Genomic DNA, 21,655 nt, shown 5'->3' with positions numbered 1-21,655 from the left:
TCACACTTTGAAAAAGGTGTGTATATCCGATGCTGAACTACACGGAGCTCCACGAAGCGCTCGGCTCATTCATTATTGACGGCGTGGCGTCCTGTAGCAGCTTTGTAAATGCTTTAAGCACAGGTTTCTGGTTTCCTTGTGCCACCTGACTGCTCTGGATCCACCACGGAACCGATTCTACGAAGTGTCCTGCGAGGTGGAACTGGACATGTAGCTGCTCTCGTGGACCCAAACTGTCCGTAATGACTTCCGATGCTGCGGGACGGATTCAGATCAATCGAGTGAAGCTGCTAATATCTGATCGGCAGTAGTGATGACGATGAGCGGCCATGCTGAGGAAGAGGAAGTGGCACGTCTGCTTGGCAGAAAGAGCCGAGGGGAGAAGCGCGTCTCGTTTCCTCCGGATGAGGAGATGGTTTCGGGATTTGCCGAGAGCAAGGACGCACGGCAGGACGGTAATAAATCCTTAATAATAATAATAATAATAATAATAATAATAATAATAAAACCACAGTACTGTTGTATTCTTCATTCTGATTGTTCAGAAAGTGTAGACTACGTAAGGAATAAAACACTTGGGGGAACGCTGTTAGAGGAAATTCATCCATGACACAGTGACGTGAAGCTCTGTTACCATAACAACCCTGAAGTTTATTAGTTTCCTATAACAGCATGTCCCATAGAGTGTTACTCTTCTTACACTACAATGATTTGCTGACATTTGGAAGTTTTTTTTATTTATTAATGAATGACAGGTCATACTTTTTTATCCATTTATAGTTACATTTAATATACATCTGAAGAGCAAGTTCCTTTTCTCACTGTTTTTTTCTGTCTTGTTTCATGGACGTTCCACGACGCAACTGGAAACGGATAAAAAGTATAATGTGTCGCTGGAAGAAGAATAAAACACGCCGGGATGTGCTGTTATGGGAAAATAATCAACGTGAGGGTTTTAACAGAAACTCCGTTTCACCACATCACCCTGTTGTTGATGATTTTCCTATACCAGCACATCCCACGTATAAACAAAAGCCACTACTAAAGAAGGATCGACTGGGTTGCAGATCTGTTTTTTTTTTCTTTTTTAATCTCAGTGTTCACAAACACGATAAAGAGAATTTCAGCAGCTCATCCGGCGGTGACCTAGATGTTTTGAAAGAGATGGATTAAGAAAAATGAATGTTAATTAAAGTCCAGGATTTGTGCAATGTAAAACCACGACACACACACACACACACACACACGACTGCCTCTGTACTTCTGGTAAAAGTTTCTTCTCCGTGATTGTCTTTGTTTTTAGAACTGTGGGTAAATCAGGAGTTCATCATGTCTGCGAGATGCGCTGAATGCATTTACCTTGCGTTAATGAAGCACTGAGAAGTGTATTAGAAGAGAAAAAAAAGGAAGAAAACATTTTTAAAATGCGCTTTCATCAGTAGGGCTAATTGTAGAGCGCTCATTAAGACACAATAAACACTGGATTAGTGGATAAGGAATGAAAGGCTGTTGTTGTTGTTGTGTGTTGAGCCTTTTATTTCTCACTTCTATTTTAGGCGACAGTCGAACCTTGACAGATATAATTTTGGCCTACGAGCAGAGCTGCATAAAGCACAAAGTCGCACCCGATCCCAAGACACTGGACCAAATAAAGGTACAGCGGATTAACACTTTATTTGATTTATGTGTAAAAGGTCTCACACATGAGGCTCGATATGCAAATCTACATAATCAAGTGTAAAAACTAAAAAGTTATGCCCTGAAATTGATCATGTGACCTCACATGACATGATGTGATATATATTATGTGAATATATATTATGAAATAGAATTAACCCTTTCATGAGCAAAATCATAAAAACACTTAAAGAATGAATCTATTGCTATTTTTTTTAAATCACATAACATCTGAAAAGTGAAACCACATGAAATATTAACAGGTGAAATTCAAGAAAATCATGTATGGAAAAATGAATCATGTAAAAATAAATGAATCATATGAAAAATCGCATGTAAAAACATGAATCATGAGTAAGTAAATGACTCGTGTAAACTGAATCATGAGAAAATATATGAATCATGTGGGGAAAAAAATAATGGTGAAAAATCATATATAAAAACAAATCATGAAAAAATGAATGAATCATGTGAAAATCAGATGTGAAAAAATAAATCATGGAAAAATAAAGGAATCTATTAAAAATAAATAAGCTTTTTATGAGAAAAATCATATGTGACCAAATGAATCATGTGAACAAATGAATTACAAGTAAATAAATGAATCATATGAAAAAATCTCATGAAAAAAAAGAATCATGAGATAATAAAAAAATCATGCAAAAGTAAATAAATCATGTACAAAAATCACATGTGAAAAAAATGAATCATGAGTAAATAAATTAATCATATGTAAAATCACATGTGAAACAATGAATCATGAGTAAATAAATGAATCATTTGGAAAATCACACGTGGAAACAAAATGAATCATAAGTAAATAAAGGAATCATTTGGAAAATCACATGTGAAAAAAATTAATCATGAGTAAATAAAGGAATCATTTGGAAAATCACGTGAAAAAAAATGAATCATGAGTAAATAAATGAATCATATGTAAAATCACATGTGAAACAATGAATCACGAGTAAATAAATGAATCATTTGGAAAATCCCATGTGAAAAAATGAATCATGAGTAAATAAATGAATCATATGTAAAATCACATGTGGAAACAAAATGAATCGTAAGTAAATAAATGAATCATTTGGAAAATCACATGTGAAAAAAATGAATCATGAGTAAATAAATGACTCATTTGGAAAATCACATGTGAAACAATGAATCATGTTCTCATGCACAAATGCACTACGAAAGGTTTTAGCTGTGAAGTATTTAAAAATAACGTTAATTTGAAGTGTGAGATTTATGTGATTTTCGGTTCAAAATGTCACTGTTGTCACTGGATTTAAAAAAAAAAAAGATTAAAAACATTTATGTGCACATTCATGAGACTAATTCATGCTTACCAAACTTCAGGCTCAACAGGACAGTAAAGTAAAAAGAGAATCAAGCGCACACACACACACACACACACACACACACATACACAAACTCACAGGCGTGCATGCATAATTCAGAGCGTGCGCTCACTCCTCTTCCCTTTGACCAGCCATGTTAAGAGCATCGTTTTCCCCTCTGCATAAATTGACGATTAGATCAAGGGGAATTATTTGCAGAAAATGAGAGACTTAGCGGTACTTACATGAAGCGCACGCTCAGTATTAGCTCTGAGGTGCTAATGAGCACGGGTGCGTTTAAACAAATGTAGGTGGTCCGACCCAAAAGAAGAAGGAAAAAAAAAAAACAGAGAAAAAAAAACTGTATAGCTAAGCAGCAGAGATATTTAGCTGAATTCCTAATAAGGCTATGCAAAATGGAGCTCGCTGCTTAAAGAGCAAATTTATCAAATTAGGTCTTTTCAGGCAGGACGGCCCCTGGAGGAAACTATTTAAAGCTTTTATCGCACCCACGGGCTTTTACTTTGCTTTGAGATGCTGTAAGAGGATAAAACAGCGCTGCGTTTGGTTACATCTTCATAAGAGCGAAGGGAACAATAACGAACCTGAGGGCTAGGAGCCTAATAATCTTATTATTATTATTACCACCATTATTATTATTACCACTATTATTATTATTATTATTATTATTATTATTATTATTTTCAGCTGACACTACATGCTTTGATTCTCTCCATAATCTCAGGTATATCATTTCTCTGACCGTAAAACCATAAAAATTTCCTGTTACATCATTCTAATGCTTTTTCATTAATATATTTCATTAATACTTAACATTTAATATTAGAGATTTTTTTTATTCGCCATGACGCATTTTCATGATACACATGAAACACGGAGTAGCTCAAGATTTCACTTTTCTAACAAAGTGCAAGAAAAAAAAGATTAAATAACTGTATGATAACATTTATCCTACAATGCTGTAGAATTCTCGAATCTGATTGGTCAGAAGGTGTTGATTCGTTTTCTATAACAGAAGCTCCGAACTTAATTCAGGCCGTAATTCAAATCAGTGGTTTATATTAAAGCGGTCATTCAAATACGTTATCGTTTCTATAGTAACAGCGGACTCGTGCGGCGAACGATCAACGTTATTGAAGTCTAATAATAAACAAACAAACAAACAAACAAAAAAAAAACGTAATCAGGTTATCATTGATTTGATGTGGTATTGATTTTCTGTAAAGAGATGTTTATGGAAGGAGTCTCCAGTGTCGGCACTTCAGAACAAATGAGTTTTGTTTTGCGTTTTGTGTTTTTTTTTTCTTTTTGGTAACATGACAAGCTGCATTTTTTTTGTCTTATTAACTTCAAGAGAGAGAGAAAAACAGCAGATGTTGATAAAGGAACATCCGTTTGTAGCTGCTATAATGTAAGTGATAACAGGAACTTCCATGACATTAAATGTAGCTGTAAATGGATAAAAAGTACAACATGTCATTTGATTAATAAATGAAAAAAACTGTAATCGTTGGCAAATTGCCATGTTGTAAGAAGAATAAAAGACTAACTTTGAAAATAATCAAATTCCAGATGGTTATGTGATGGTTAACTCGTCGTTGATTATTTTCCATTAACAGCGTCACGTGAAGTGTTCTATACCTCACATATTCCAGCTCTAGTTTCAGAGCCATTTTCCGTTAGAAGAGAAAGCACACTCAGACATCCTGGACGCTCCTCTCTCTTAATCAGAAAGCTTCTTCCTGTCTGATCTGAACTGTTCTCGTTTCATCACGGAGAGAAAATTCACTCCTATATAAACACAGAGTATAAATAACTGTCACACGTTTAAACTTTAATGCGCATCATGCTCCCTGGACCGTCCTGATTCCCTGATTAAAGTCTCCGCTACGCCGGAGACGTGTTTATTCCTCATGCACATCCTTTCTCACGGCTAATCTGCACCTCCTGTATGCATATTAACAATAAATAAAATGTCCTTTTGTCCACTTTTTGAGACAAAGAGCAAGATGTGGGAACCTTTTTTTTTTTTTTTTTAAAGTCAATTAAAAATTTTGGGTATGTTTTTAATTTTTTAATGATAAATTAAGTTACCCATTTTGTCCGTGCTCTTTCTAGACACTGCGGGTTTAATTGCTAATTGTTAACTGGGAATGAATATATTTGCATATTAATTAGCACCTCCATTTGCATTTTTAATTTGCTGCCTTCAAAGGGTGTGAGATAAAAGGTCGTGTTATTTTAAATAATTTATCCTTTATTGCAGAAAAGATGCTGAAAGGAAAATGTGCAAGCGATTTTTAACCCCTGTGAGCTTTTCCTGTAAATTCAGAAATTTTTCGACTAATTAATACGGCAAGGAAAAAAACAACAGTCGTTAATGCAAAGCCACCACAAATACAGCTCTTTTGGAGAAGAAGGAGAAATGCGCTAGAGATGGTTTGTGTCAAAGTCGCGCTGATAAACTGCGTCCCACACGTTTTGTCTCGCCGTTTTGTCCTCTCCCTCCTGACACATCACCACATTTGGCACTTGTCCATTTTTATTTTCAGCAGCACGCAGCGCGGGACGTCGCTCCACATTTATTAAGATGAAAAGCGTCGAACAAAAAAAAGGTTCAAATGCAGAGCTCGGAGTCATCGCTGTCGAGATTTGGGGAGCGTTCACAAGCTCCATTTGTTTTCCTCCTAACACACACACACACACACACACACACACTGCAATCAGACGTGTTGTTAATGTTTATAGCAGATTGATCCAGGACCTTGATCAGCCCGATACCTACGAGCTGCTAAGAGCCATCTGCTGTCTGTCTGCTAGATAAACGTCTGCTGTACAGAAGTCTTCATCAATAACATTTCAGCATTTTTGACTTTTAAAAATTGAACTTTTGAAATGTGAATGCTTCATTCCACTTACAGAAGGATCACATGAACTTGATTCACATGATTCACATGATTCACATGATTCACATGTGCTTTTTAGACACTTCACTATTATATGTTAGAGAACTTTTTCACATGTAAAAATAAAAAACATAAAAAAAATGAATCGTGTAAAAATCACATTTGAAAATAAATGAATCATGTGTAACAAAAGAATCATTTGTAAAAACCAAATGCAAATATAAATGAATCAAGTGTAAACATCACATGTGGAAAAAATGAATCATGTGGGCATAATTGAATCATTTATATATAATTGTTTTTATATATTTATATTTATATATTGTATATATATATTGTATATATAAGTGTTTTTAATTTCACATGATTCTTACATACGATTCATTTATTTTCACACGCAATTTATTTATTTCCACATGAGATTTTTACACCATTGCTTTTCTCACATGTAAACTTTACACGATTCATTTATTTATTGATTTTTTTTTTTTACACACGAATCATTTTATTTTCACGGTATTATATATAAATGATTCAATTATGCCCACATGATTCATTTTTTCCACATGTGATGTTTACACTTGATTCATTTATATTTGCATTTGGTTTTTACAAATGATTCTTTTGTTACACATGATTCATTTATTTTCAAATGTGATTTTTACACGATTCATTTTTTTTATGTTTTTTATTTTTACATGCGATTTTTCCTCATGATTCATTTATTTTCAAATGTGATTTTTACGAGTCATTTTTTCGTGTGAATTTTTGACACGAATCATTTTTTTTTTTACAAATGTCATTTATTTGTATGTGACTTTTACCCATGATTCATTTATTTTCATGACTCTTCACATGTGATTTTTTTTCACGATTCATTTGTTTCACATGTGATTTCCCCCCCCATGATTTATTTACTTCATGTGATTTTTACACATGATTCATTCTTTTCATGTCATTTCTACACACGATTCATTTTTTTCCACATGTGATTTTTACACACGATGCATTTTCATGTGATGTTTACGGAACTCATTTCTTCCACATGTGATTTTTCACAAGATTCATTTCTTGTCCTGTGTTAAAATTTCACATGTAAGGCACGTGGTTTGATTTTTTCACATGTGATTATCTCACATTAAAAAAAAAAAAATCTTTTTCACATGATGTCACGTTTTACTCGAGTGCACATTCATTATTATTATTATTATTATTATTATTATTATTATTAGTAGTAGTAGTAGTAGTGTTCACATAATCAAATATAAAAATCTTACAATCACATATGTGATTCCCAAACACAAGCCTGTGTTTGACGTACTGTAGAATTTCCTTTCTTTTACTGTTTTTGTATTTTTAGCCCATTTGTAGTCACAATTTCTGTTTTTGTCTCTGGTGAATAAAGACGTAGTGAATAACAGAGATCATTATCGCTCGTGAATCCTGTAGCTGCTCTGAATATGAATGTTTAAAGAAAAAAAACACACGAAGCAGCGTACCACCTCCACTCCTTTATACCTACTGTATATCCTGAGCTTCCTGACACGTTTTATTTGATTTTTCATTTTAACTCGGGTTTCGCTCTCAGGTTTGGTGGAGTGCTTATCAGAGGAAGACAATTTCCATCACTTTCATTCAGATGCAGTCAGATTAGATTCATGCACAGCGAACAACGAGGCTAATTAATGCGTCAACAGATGACCAGCTGTTTCTAATTAATAAAGCCTGCTTTAATTAATATGGAACATTCGCATCGACAGTAAAGTGAGTCATAATTTGCTTTTTAGTGTGAAAATGCATGAACCTTCTTATCATATCATATATCATATCATATCATATCTATCTATCTATCTGTCTGTCTGTCTGTCTGTCTGTCTGTCTGTCCTGCAGGAAATCACCTGCTTGAGTAACAGAGCCAGATGCCTTGATCTCCAGGGTGAGTAAATTGATTTTTTTTTTAATGTTGTAAACAACTTATTAAGCCTAAAATAGCATAATTACACTAATTCCATCTGAGGAAGAAAGAACCAGTTCATTTTCATTATTTCTTTTTAATTTATTCCTTCATTTCCTGGTCCTAGTGCTCTCGTGTGCTCTGCTACCACACCAGCTTATTCGATCTGATCGAATCCTTTTTTTTTATATTTATTATTATATATATTGTAAATATTATAATCTCACTTTAAACTTAGTTCCCATTAATTAATTAATTACTAGAAGGCAGAAAGTAATAATCTGCACCTGTTAAAATTCCATACTGATTAATAACTAATATTATACAACTTAACATCTTATACAACAGCTTTTTTTTGTCAACACTAGCAATTTATTTATTTATTTTTGTTTAAAAGAATGACGTTTGCACTTTTTATCCATTCATAATTACATTTAATGTTGTGGAACATCTGCGAAACAAGTTCATTCCTGTTCTCACTTACATTACAGCAGCTATAAACAGTCGTTCCACAACCAGGCTCAGTTTTTTTTCTCTTCTTGAAAAAAAAAAAAAAAAAAAAAAAAAAAAACACAGATTGTCATGTTACTAAGAAACTCATGTCAGAAAAGTTGCAGCTTTAGCGCTGACATTAGAGACTCCTTGAGATATAACTTTTCTGTGCCGGAAAGTTTTACAAAAATTCATAAATATGAATGAATATCACATGATATTATTCTAATTCAAAGTTCCCCATATTTCATATGTAGAATATTAGCCTGAATTAGATTGCAATTACATGCAAATTAACCTATAAATAAATAAATGCCCAACAAATATCTATGGATTGTGTTTTTTTTCCCAGCAATGTTGAATAGCTTTAATATTAAATGTGTTCCTCAATGACATCATCTGTACCTGTATCCGTTTTAGTACTCTAAATATCCATATCTGTAAGTGGGCGTGGCTTAAACTGGACTTTACTCAGTTTTTGGCTTAAGTTGGGTCTATTTTCCAAAACATAACAAACTAGTAGCTTAATTTAAAATACTACAATCCTGACCAGGCAGTTACTAAGGATTCGTGTTAATGAATATGGTGTTTGTTAGTCCTGCAAGCTTCTCACCTGACCTCCTGCTAGCGTCTGCACGAAAGTAGAAAGCTCATGCGGAGCATCTCAGTCCCAGGGCAAGCTTCAATTCTCAACCAGATGCCTTGCGAAACGTTCTAAAAAAAATATATAAAAAATTAGAGTGTCTGCTATCTGTATATGTATTTGTATCCGTTTAGAAAACATTCTTTCCTAATAATGTATTCGTATGTGATTACACCCCAAAAAATTCCCAACTATAATCTGTGCAGAGATTACAACATCCACTTAAAGTGCACTTGAAGTGTAGCTTTTAACCCGACCTGTAGAGTTTAGCGCTTAACATAGGAGAGGATTTATATCAGCAATCTGCAATGTAATTTCCACGGACAAATATAGATATAGCAAAAAGTAATGAGGAGATCAGGTCTGCTTCGAGCCTCCTAACCAGGATTACAGCATCTGCCGTAGGACATTACTGTCGTTTATTTTTGGTTGTTGTCATTCAGATTTTTACTCCATGTTTGTTTGTTCATTCTGGAGGCTTCATCATTGGAAACACGGCCGCTTCTCGTTGATCCCGTCATGCGGGACTGGACCCAAATCTTGCATACCGAGATACCATCAGAAACTTCGTCAAGCCTCTTAATTGAAATCTGCACCCGGATCCTGCAGGGCTCGGATTAAAGCGCAGGCCCTTTGATGAGGGGAACAGCGGTTATTGATATCAATATGAGCGGATGGCAGATTTAAACGCCGGTCAGCGCCTTGCAGCTTCCTGCTCCCTGTCACGCACTGATGACATCTTGACTCCAAGACGCAGTATCATTATCAGAGAACGGCAGAGGGGATTAGAAAAATGGGATTTCAGATCCCCCTATGTAGGGTGCACTTAAGTGATTATTGTTAAAAAAAAATAAAAAATTTACAAATGATTATGCTAATGATGAATAAATTATCATCTCTCCAGCACATGGCTGTGAGAGATCTGGCTTGTCCCCGACCACGAAGATAAGAGTTTATGAGGGGATGGGGGTCCAATAACGATTCACCGCTGTGACCATCAAAGTGTTTCTCTAGGCTTTGTTTAAAAAAAGTTCCTGAAAAATGACTTTGATTCTCCTCTGCGTGGCGGGAACGTGATCGCATCCGTGTCGAACGTTCCTTTGCTCCTTAATGAACACCAACCACCAAGTCACATCTGCAGAGACGCAGAATTCAAAGTGTGTGTCGCTGGCTTTGCGATGAGCGTGTCGCTGTCATATACTGATTTTATGACTTTGATTCCTGCAGTAAGACTGGCTGTTTGGTTTATTCCGATTATTTTGAAATTTTCTTCCCCCAGGTGTTCGTTTGGATTATCGCTCGTGCGAGTCTCTGGAGGAGATTCTGAAATCTGTCCGGTTTAATCTGATTAACCTGCAGGGGGCGGAGCTCGAGGAAAATGTAAGTTCACTCCAAGAAGTCTTTCTTATATTATCATATACCACACTGGTGCTGAATTCTTGAATCTGATTGGTCGGAAGAATGCTATATATAAAAGCACTTGTGCTACTATGTTATCGTTTCTATAGTAACAACTTAGACAAATTTTTAGAAGGAGCCTCCAGTGTCAGTGCTTTGTTACAGTGAAGCCGTAACTTTAAGTTTTCCGATATCTTCAGGACAGAGTTGTTTACGTTTTGCGGTTTTCATGTAACATGACAAGCTGCGTTTTTTTTTTTTTGTCTTATTATTTTTAAAAGTGAGAGAAAATGAAAGGCTGGTGATGGAATAAGTATTTACTGCTGCTATATAACATAAGTGATAAGACAAACTATCTTATTTCAGGGACATTCCACAACTTTAAATGTACCTATAAATGGATAAAAAGTACAATGTGTCATTCTTTAATAGCCTTTAGCCTTAGCAAACTGCTGTGGTATATGAGGAATAAACCATGCATTATCTTTCTTTCTGTAGGGAGCCTCGTCACTGATGGATATGATTTCGTACTACGAATCAGCCACACATCTGGATGTGTCCTCTAATACGAGTATGGGAGTCTCGGGATGGCAGGCCCTCTCACGTTTACTCATACAGGTGCGGAAATGACGGATGGATGGATTTCAGATGATATTGAACATGATTTCGGTCTTTAAAGAAGCGACATTTTTGCAGTGTAGCTTTAAGAGATTAAGGATTAACAGAATCAGCCTTTCTGAATGTTGTGGCCAGAAAAGTGGACAAAAAGTGCTCAGATTCTACAGATGCTCCGTATCTCTTCAGCACAGGGTCTGATATCTTTTGTGCGCTTTTCTGGCCACAACATTCAGAATATAGGTTGGCAGAAGGTAGGAATCTGATTGGCTTTTCATTCTTGCATGTGTTTGCACTTCTGTGTGACAGACAACACCGTGACACAATGAGCTTTCTGGTGCAAGATATAGTCACTGAACAAAAAAAAAAAAAACTTCATGTAATCTCAGTTTTAATTTTTCTTTTGTAATCTCATTTTTAAAAGTACTTAATGGGAAGTAAATGGGTGTTGGTCACCCACCATGTCAGTCAAATAACTTTGGACGCATGTATTGATGATATATACCAGACTCTGTAGCTACGCTATAGCTAGTTTGGTTTGCGAAACTAGAGGATAACTTCTGGTTTTTCAGCTTTATAAATGAAACTCAACTGTTTTAATGTGGGGAACCAAATGAAGTCCATTGTATAGACTGTAAATGTTGTATATTACTAGCAAGCTTGCTAACTCGCCAAACATGAACAGTAACAAAACCATAAAAGTATCTAACCATCTAATCTTGCCTCTTGACTGACCGCATACTGCAAAGTTTTTTATGGAATAATTTATCATGGTTTCTGCTAAAATTGCTGAAACTATTAAAAGGAGCACATCTGCCATTTTGAATCCCTTGTTGGTTGCTATTGGTTAATGATGCAAATTCCCATGCCCCATTAGTGTGATATATATATATATATATATATATATATATATATATATATATATATATATATATATATATATATATATATATTATTGTTAACATATAATAGAAAAGATTTGTAATTCAGTAAACATTATAGAAGAACAGCCAGTGCTGCTGTATTGGCAAAGTACTACATGTAGGGAGTTTGATTTCTCATGAGATTTGGAGATTTTGATTAATTTCATTAACCAGAAAGAAATTTTTTTTCATAAAATGTTTTTTTAAACATACAGTATTTACGACAGGTGCCAATCATTTTGGAGCTCACTTAAAGTCAAACACTTTCCAGCCACACACTTTATTGCCTTTTTTTTTTAAACACATGCAACTTTAGAAATCAAAGTATTTTTAATACTTTGAAGCATCTATATAAGCCATGTTTACATAATGTCAAGACAATGATCAGAAATAACACAGAAAGCCAAGCTAGCTAGCTATGTTGCTAAGCAAATGTGTATTAGTTAGCTTCATTTGCATATCGTGACTGAATTATATCTAATGATATGGATCCTCTCCAAGAAATAATGATCAGTAACGTGTTTTTTTGCAGTCATCTGTTTGACGTGCTTCATTTAGTAGCCCTGAGATTAAAAATATGATTTGTAAACAGTTTGTTTCACTTGAGCAGTTGATTCTATAGATTACTTAGATTTATTTTGGGACAAACACAGCACTATGTTCACAATTTTATTATTTATTATTTATTTATTTTTCAAAAAAAAAAACGTAAACGCAAAGTCTAGCTACGTCTAGCTATCCAAGTCAACCGGTGTATTAAGCTAGCTAATAATTTGCGATGAACAAAATCTTAGGTGTTATGCTAATATTATCATTATTATTATTATTATTATTATTATTATTATTATTATTATTATTTTACTGTTTTGGTTTAGCTAATGTGATATAAACGGCTGATGTTAACCTGTCACAAATGCAAGCTAATTTACTCACTTGGTGTTAACTTAGCTAATGAGTTAGTAATATTAAGCTAATTAGGATGGCAGGAGGACATGAGGCCATTTCCAAATTACATATTAATTATATATGTATATTAATTAATCCTGGTATTTATGACATGGAGTAAAGATGTTGTAGAGATCTTCTGATTTTAATAGTTTGATTTTTTTTAAAAAAATAAAAGAAAGATTATTTTTAATTGAAGAAAATGATGTTCATGGCTACTTTAAGTGCACTAGCTACAGTTTGGGAACAGCAGTACTGTGAATATTTGATTTCCCACAATGCCCTGGCCTTTTTTTTCCTCATGTGACATTGCAGACCTGCTCCACTTAATCTAGTATTTTTTTTTATAAATATTTAACACAGTTTTAATGAAAAATAAGACATGTAATTTTGTCTTTGCGTTGATTTATAAGTCAGAAGGCACAGAGCCACTTTTCAATGCCTTTTCTGCACTCTCACACTCGATCCTCTGATCTGATTTGTATTCAAAGTGCAGTGGAAGTAATGAATTATCATGCATCAGAGACGAAAATATTCGCACCGCAGGATATTGCTGTATTCACACTTTGATTTTAATGGCTATCATTACACTTCACTTTAGTTCACGGCGATATTATGTTCAATTAGCGGCGTCTCTAGATGAAAGACAGACGAGCTACGCCCTCGTGGTTCTGTGGACTTCGACGGTCAAACCAAAGGCATGCTCTTAGGCGGTATTATAGTAGATCAATCACGTTTCCATCAACAACAAAAGAAAGGGATGAAAAAAAAATCTGGACACTTTTGAAGCTGTGGACTCGGGGATGGAGACTAACGATGGCCGCTAGATCTCCGGCGTCCTCCTGTCACGGGTTGTTTTTCTACTTTTTGACGTTTCGCTCTTTCAGACAGGTTGTGCTGGGATGAAAAGGGGGAAGACGGAGAGGCCAGGCCACAGTAAAAGGGCAGAATGAGGCCTCTTTTTTCTCTTTCACTTTTTCTACCTCTTTAGAGCGGATGCTTGTGGAGGCTGGATGCCTGTAACATCCCCATAGAGGATTATCCTGCACAGGCCCTGTCGAGAGCCCTCCTTAGCAGCAGACTGACAGTACTGCACCTTGAAAACACTGGACTGAGTGGAAAGCCGCTCTTCACACTCGGTATACATGTCCCACACACACACACACCTTGTGAGAAGACTCACAACAACAAATTGTCCTTAGAAAATGTATGAAAAAGTATGTTTTGTTGTCCGTGAAACAAGCTAGCTCCTGTTATCACTTACGTTCTTGCAACTATAAACAGTCCTTCCCTCATCAGCCTCTTTTTGTTTTCTCTCTTGACGTTAATACAAAAAAAAAACAACAACCAAGAAACTTGAAAGAACAGCACTGACACTGGAGACTCCTTCCATAGCTGTTATCTACGTAAATGTCTCCTAACAGAAAGCTTCACCATATCAGTGATTACACTGAGAGACTGCACTGTCGTGGATTATTTTACTATAACGGCACGCCCCTAAGTGTTCCACTCCATACATACTGTATTTAATGATGTCATACACATGCATCATATTCTCAATAAAGTGTAAAGTGTGATGCAGACAAATATATCTATTCATGTGCATCCATCTATCCATCCATTTTCTGTACCGCTTATCCTACACAGGGTCCCAGGGTAGCCTGGATCCTATCCCAGGAGACTCGGGGCACAAGGCCGGGGGACGCCCTGGACGGGTGCCAACCCATCACAGGGCACGATTGCACACACACACACACACACACGCATTCACACACTACGGACAATTTGGAAATGCCAATCAGCCCACAATGCATGTCTAATCATTTCCTGAGGGAGGAAACCGGAGTACCCGGTGGAAATCCCCCGAAGCATGGGGAGAACATGCAAGCTCCGGGCACACAGGGCGGAGACAGGATCCGAGCCCCCACCCCCCCGGAGGTGTGAGGCAACAGTGCTACCATGCCCCCCTGTTAATGAGCAATTATGCATAAATATTTTAGGCATTATATACCTATTACATATTATGTACGCTATATAACAATATATAAATGTATTTATAATGTCTTATGAATATCATGAATATCGGATTTATAGGGAGTGCTACTCATCTTCTCCTTTTAGAAAAGATTTGCACTAAATTGAATCATAACTGTTAAATAGTCATTGTTCAAATAATGGCCTCTGACTCTCTATTGTGTGTATTCCTGCCCCTGCTGGCTAGGTAATAGGCCTGGAATAAGGTATGTGTGTATGTGTGTGTATGTGTGCAAGCATTGTATGTACGCGGCCCCAGCCAGCAGGAACAGATGAAGAAGAACAGCGAGAGGAGTGGCAGATTTTGGCCCCGTGACCCTAACAGTCAGACTCGGCCAGGATTAGATGTCCTAATCTTCTGCCTGTCAGTTTACACGCTGTTGCACCGATCCGTGTGTGAGCCTCTGCGGCCAGCTCGCTGCGAGCGCCCACTGTAACAGTAATATTCTCTCCTTTAAGAATGTAATACTTGGCTGCGGCTGGTGGAAGTGCTGTTAGGTGCAAGAAGGTATAACTAGTTAACTGAAACTCTCACTGTGCTTGAAATTGCTCCTTTATTTACTCATTCTCTATTTCCTGTATACACTCTTCAGTTCTATACAGAGAGCTGTGTAGGACAGCAGTGACAAAGACACTAGAGGACTAAATTCAGACAACACTGACTACTGAGTGCTCTGGAGACACATCATCGTGACCCATTGTATATATTTAATACAATTTTTTTTTGCACTTTCCAGTTTTTCAGTCACATTTTTTGTCTTATCAACGTCAACAGATAGAAAAAAAGAGAGGCTGGTGAGGGAATGACTGTTTATAGCTGCTATAACGTAAGGAGTAACAGGAACTGACTTGTTTTGCAGACGTTCCATGACATTAAATGTAACTATAAATGGATAAATGTGTCATTCTTATAATAAACTATCATAATTGGCAAATTACTGCAGTATAAATGAAATAAAACACCTTACTGGGATGTGCTAATGTTGGAAAATAATCAACTTCGGGATGCTAACAGTAACGCTGCTTTACATTGGGCTGCTTCATCACACAACCCTTTGATTTGTCGTTGATTATTTTCCCATAACAGAACATCCTGAAGTGATTTATCCCTCACGTTTTATTACTTACTCCATATTTACACTTGTATTGTATGAAGTTGGTGGCTCCAGTATCCATCCAGGGAAAGAGAACAAAACAGCTACGAGAACCATTTTAACCTGTCTTATTTATAGCTATGAGCTAGCAATAGTAGCGAAATAAAACCTAACTGTTGTTGCTGTTCGGTACGGAGCCCCACACATCACATGCGGGAAAAAAATATGTATCATGGTCATGAATTCTTAATTCGTGGCCACGATATATTGTTTTTTACCCACATGTCATGTGCGGGCTCCGTAGTTCCTTTGTAAGCAAGGAATTTTATGTATCTGGACATTTTTAGAACACCTCATGTCTCGGGTATAAAGTGGACTAGTGTCAGAGGTCGTGGTTGTTGTTAGGGTTTAGGCGTTAAGATTTACAGACCAAAGGATGAATGTTAGGAGACCGGAGAATACGGATGTCTTAGTGTTTAATGGTTAGGGTTTAGGGTATAAAGGAGAGTGAGAAAAGAATGTGTATTGGACGAGACGTTCAGATGGCTGTAAAGGAGTAAGAAGATGATTAGAATTTGAAGAAGTCCAGTTGCTAGTCTTAACTTCTCACTTTCATAGCTATCACTCTTTCTTAAGCTTTTATTGCATGTACACTTGTCAAGCCCTTGTCCCTTTGGCTTAATGTCCACATCGAGCTGAGTTGCATCTGTTTGATCGCAGTAATGTCTCAGCGGAGAAGAGCGAGAGCTGCTCTGGACATGGTCCATTAGCGAGAGCAGTGTGAGAGGACCTTAAATGAGCGGGAGGACTCAAGCGGCACATCCTGCTCTGTTTCTCTAAAGCAGAGCCTGGATCTGTTTGATATTTTGGTGCCGCGCCGGCACCCCCCGTGCTTCTCAGTAGAATGCCCAGCTGCTGATCATCGCCATCGATCGGGCGCGTCCCTGATTAAGGGACTTGCTAGCTCGCACAGTGGAGTCTGTCCGATCAATCCAATGATCCCACTATTCACTTCCTGCTGTGCATGATGGCCATGTTGGCATTCGGCATGCGACCAAAAGGGTCTGATCGGATCTGCCGCATTGATCCAGACAGCAGGACCGTGTGAGGCCACGGACAAAAAGCCCATGAAAGGGGTCCCTGTTCTGAAAGGACACAAAATGATGTTGATTACGATGATGACCTCAGTGATGTAAATAGTAAAGACTAGAAAATGTGTGAGTTTTATTCTGAATGTGCATCTGGTTTTTTCAGGGTCTGTATTTTTTTCCCTCTTACTTGAATCCTAGTACTTAAAGATTCCCCTTTTGCATATCATTATCTGAAAATAATATGTCCTAGTGGCTCCACATGTTAAAATTATTTCCCCTTTGTTCTTCGGAGTTTGCTCTCTAAAGAAGAACATCGCTCTGCAGGAACTCTACCTGTGTGACAACGAGCTGAACAGCTTCCACGACTCCATGCAGTTAGGAGAGCTTCTCAAATACAACCGCACTCTCCGAACCCTCGACCTTAGCGATAACGCCATATCTGACTCAGGTATGGCCATTTCTTTGTCCCAAACTGGACCTACACGAATACTTACCTCAGATTTCTATGCTTTCATAACACAGTTATGTTACATTAAGTTCCCAAACACTTTCCTTTCTCATGCTGCAGGTCTTGAGGAGCTCTGTGATGGTCTGAGAGTTCAGAAGTCTGGTTTGAGAACATTAGTGCTGCATAACAACCAGATTACTCACCGTGGCATGACTCATCTAGAAAGTGTTCTGGTGAGTTGCAGTGCGTGTTCATTAAGAACGCTTTTATGCAGCACCGTTTGCCAATTAGTCTGATGAAGTGCGTAATATGTTAATACATTATGCCCCAATTTTCCAGACAAATGCAAAGACTAAAAAAAGAAATTAAAGCAGCAATGTAAAACCCAAGCCTTTTAAATACTACAAAATATTAACAACGACTGTGTTTTTAGTTAGTCTGGAATGTACCATACATGTACCACTTTATAACTCATAGAAATTGAGAAATTATAGAAATCATGAAATTATAGAAGTTGGGAAATTGGTAAACTATAGACATTGAGAATTAGGAAGCTGGTAAACTACAGAGATTGGGAAAAGGGAATTGGGAAAATGGTAAACTACAGAAATTGGTAAACTATAGAGATTAGGAAATTATAGAAATTAGGAATTTGGAAATGGTAAACTATAGAAACTGAGATTTGGGAAATTGGTAAACTATAGAAAATGAGAATTAGGAAATTGGTAAACTATAGAGATTGGGAAAATACAGATATTGGAAATTGGGAAAATGGTAAACTATAGAAATTGGGAATTAGGAAATTGGTAAACTATAGAGATTGGGAAAATACAGATATTGGAAATAGGGAAAATGGTAAACTATAGAGATTAGGAAATTATAGAAATTAGGAATTGGGAAATGGTAAACTATAGAAATTGGGAATTAGGAACTTGGTAAACTATAGACATTATGAATTAGGAAATTGGTAAACTACAGAGATCGGGAAAAGGGAATTGAGAAAATTGGTAAACTATAGAGATTAGGAAATTATGGAAATTAGGAATTGGGAAATGGTAAACTATAGAAACTGAGATTTGGGAAAATTGGTAAACTATAGAGATTAGGAGATTATAGAAATTAGGAACTGGGAAATGACAAACTATAGAAACTAGGATTTGGGAAATTGGTAAACCAAAGAAAATGGTAAATTATAGAAGTTGGAAATAGGGAAATTGGTAAACTAAATTGGGAAAGCTTTCCCATGAATAATATTCGAGACCGTAATTATAATATATTTGGTAATTAAACAAGGAAATGATCAAACTTTCCTTGTATTTATTTATTTAGTCTTATTTTAAATACAATAAAACAAGCCTACACGTCATGCCTATTATGCCACAATGTGGATGATCCAGCAATAATTTGCTTTGGCTGATATTTATTTCAACACTGTGACCATAAAGATTGTTCTTCAAGCTGTGCCATGTCTGCGCATAATTAGTTTAGTCATTTGCACAATTATTGTCAGCAACCTTAATAGGTTCAAGTTCCTTACAAATCATTTTTTTTAAAATAGAGAAAGTTCTTAAACGTCTTTGTGACAGCTCCTGGATTCTTTTGTCTCCGATAGAGTTTGACAGAACGGCAGATAAGAACGGGGAACAAAAAGAAAGCGTCTATCTTATCCTCACTGGATGGCTTATGTGTAATCCTTAATAATATCCATTCCCCTTTAGTAGCTCTGATTGTCAGAATAAACTGTACCTTTTTGTCATTTGAATGGCGATCCAAATCAAAAGGGTACAAATTAAAGGGCCGCTTTTGTCTCCTCTCGGCCGCTGGCACGTTCGCCGTGAATCCATCCAGGCCAAAAATAAAGCTGGCTCATTCCATTTCGCCTGCACTAAATAAGAACAGTTTGATTAAATAATAGATATGTGTTTAGTGGGCTTTTCCATGCGCTGTGTCATTAAGAAGGATAAGTAGACATCCATGCGACCATAATGAATATAATTAGTGCAATGGCTGGTCGTGTCGAATATGACACAGGAAGGGCTGTTATTAACCTCTCCGTTTTTTTTTCTTTTGCATTTCTTTATTCCGGGGCGCCTTTAAAAGGAGGCAAGAGCAGAAGGGATAAATGGGTTAGTCGGTCAGACGATAGAGCCTGGCTCGTGTCAGTCGACGCTAATTAAATCATGCTTTTCGCCCATGACGTTTGCGAAATCCCTTTATGTATCAGGTAAACGTCCTTAATGACATTGGCCGTGTTTTATACTACTGCTTTAATTAATCACGAACCAAACCGTGGATGTCAAACTGTTACAAACGATACACTCTGAAATGTCACGTAAATGTGTGCCATTGCTCTGACGTTCTCTTAATGTTACTGTAATTAAAAAAACAGAAAAATATGCACAACGACAATGCTAATGTGTTCTCAGTGTACTAGTTTCTGCTATTTTGTTAAAAGCAAATCCACCAAATATTTGTTTGATGTTCAAATATTTGTGATGTGTTAAGCCATTCTAGTGCTAATTTGTTGGTTAGGGTTGTATTTTCATTATTCCCGTGAGAAGTAAAGAGTTTGGTTCCTCACAACATCTGCTATGTTATGAAACTGATTATTTGCAAATGGTATTATTAAACAATTTTAAGATTAATGGTTAAGTACATTAGCCTCATAGCACCGGCACAGAAATAAACAAGCCAGCTTTAGATGTTTTGACTAATCGACTATATTTGGGTTAATTAGGGTAAATTAAATTTTGTCTGATCGATCACTTTAATTCATCTCCTAGCCTTTGTTGAGGACGCTGGAAGCGTTGGACCTTAGCGATAACAACCTAGAGGACAGAGGGATGCACACGCTGAAGGAGGCGCTCATCAGTAATCGCTCTATTACACAACTCAGCCTGGCTTCAGTGGGAATAACATGTGAGGGTATGGATCATCCACTTTCCTATTTCATTTTGTGTTATTATCAATACCTCAGGTTTTACCTCCAGTGATTCCTGTTCGGCGTTTGGTGCTCATTTCAGGTGCCGTGGTGCTGGCCGAGTTCCTGGCTGAGTCTCGGTTCCTCCAAACTCTGGATGTGAGGCAGAACCTCGTCCTCACTGGAGGCCTGATGGCTTTCGCTCTGGCCCTGAAGCTCAACCGCACTCTTGTTCATTTAGACCTGGACCAAAATCCCAAAGAGGAGAAGGTGAGGGAATGTGAACATTTTACATTATGTTGCATTAAAAATCTTCTCATACAATGTATAAAGTGTGGCTACAAGATAATAAATTGAAGACTCAAGTTAATCCACAATCTCAAAATGTCATGGTTGTGAAGTATCATGTTGTGATCAGAAGATACCAAAGTCTTGGCTATGAATTGTGTAACCTGAGGCCATGACTTAATATGTTGGAACTTCATACTTAATACATAGCCTTCTGTTAATTATTTAGTGGGAAAAAGTCTGTTCACTTTGAGAATTCACTAGCGGTGACTCAAGCCAATGGTAAATGTTGCAATGCCAGTGACTCTTGTATGACTTTATGAGTCATTCCATAACATGTAATCTTGTCAATCATCTCCATGACTAAGGCTTCATGTGAGAATAACATTTGGCTGGCTTCGCTTGCTTTTGTCGTGCACATGGAGGCTTAGCAAACTCCACGGCTGGACACACTACATGACTAAGCCTGTGATTGGTCGATATAAATTAGGAGTGTCGCATAACCCAGTTCATTATTGCACAGTATTGCACAGTTTTCACTAGCATGCTAATCTCGCCATCCTCAACCCTTGATTTATTTAATGGTCTAACATTACACCTGCGTCTTATTTCTCTTTTCCTTTTCGCTTTGTAAATACAAAACAAAATAAGCAGCTTTTGTTTTTGCTTGTATTCTATCATTTAAGCACTTCCAACATCTTTTGCAGCAGCGAATCTCTGTCCTGGAGTCATAGAGCTTGTCATGAAATTAGAATTTTAATGCGAAATCATATTGAGAATGTGAGCTTGTAAGCTTGTGAAGTACTTAACGCGTAGACTATGTTCATTACGCAAAGACGAAACTGTGCTGTAACGTAACTTAAAGA

General features: G+C 36.7%; 1 protein-coding gene across 1 annotated transcript in view; it reads left to right on the top strand.

Annotated features, from left to right (window-relative positions):
• si:dkey-288a3.2 (protein phosphatase 1 regulatory subunit 37) overlaps positions 1 to 21,655 on the top strand; it is a 42,218-nt gene continuing 20,563 nt past the window's right edge. Inside the window, exons 1-10 of the mRNA XM_053237324.1 lie at positions 1 to 455; positions 1,557 to 1,654; positions 7,835 to 7,880; positions 10,313 to 10,413; positions 10,930 to 11,049; positions 13,906 to 14,053; positions 17,426 to 17,581; positions 17,702 to 17,814; positions 20,365 to 20,506; positions 20,605 to 20,771. Coding sequence (XP_053093299.1) covers positions 314 to 455; positions 1,557 to 1,654; positions 7,835 to 7,880; positions 10,313 to 10,413; positions 10,930 to 11,049; positions 13,906 to 14,053; positions 17,426 to 17,581; positions 17,702 to 17,814; positions 20,365 to 20,506; positions 20,605 to 20,771 — 1,233 coding nt within the window. The 5' untranslated portion in view covers positions 1 to 313. The remainder of the gene's footprint in view (positions 456 to 1,556; positions 1,655 to 7,834; positions 7,881 to 10,312; positions 10,414 to 10,929; positions 11,050 to 13,905; positions 14,054 to 17,425; positions 17,582 to 17,701; positions 17,815 to 20,364; positions 20,507 to 20,604; positions 20,772 to 21,655) is intronic.

This window comes from Pangasianodon hypophthalmus, chromosome 10, assembly GCF_027358585.1.
Source record: "Pangasianodon hypophthalmus isolate fPanHyp1 chromosome 10, fPanHyp1.pri, whole genome shotgun sequence".
NCBI lineage: Eukaryota > Metazoa > Chordata > Actinopteri > Siluriformes > Pangasiidae > Pangasianodon > Pangasianodon hypophthalmus.
Note: the sequence above shows the minus strand (reverse complement) of the source record. Positions and strands in the feature narration are given on the sequence as shown.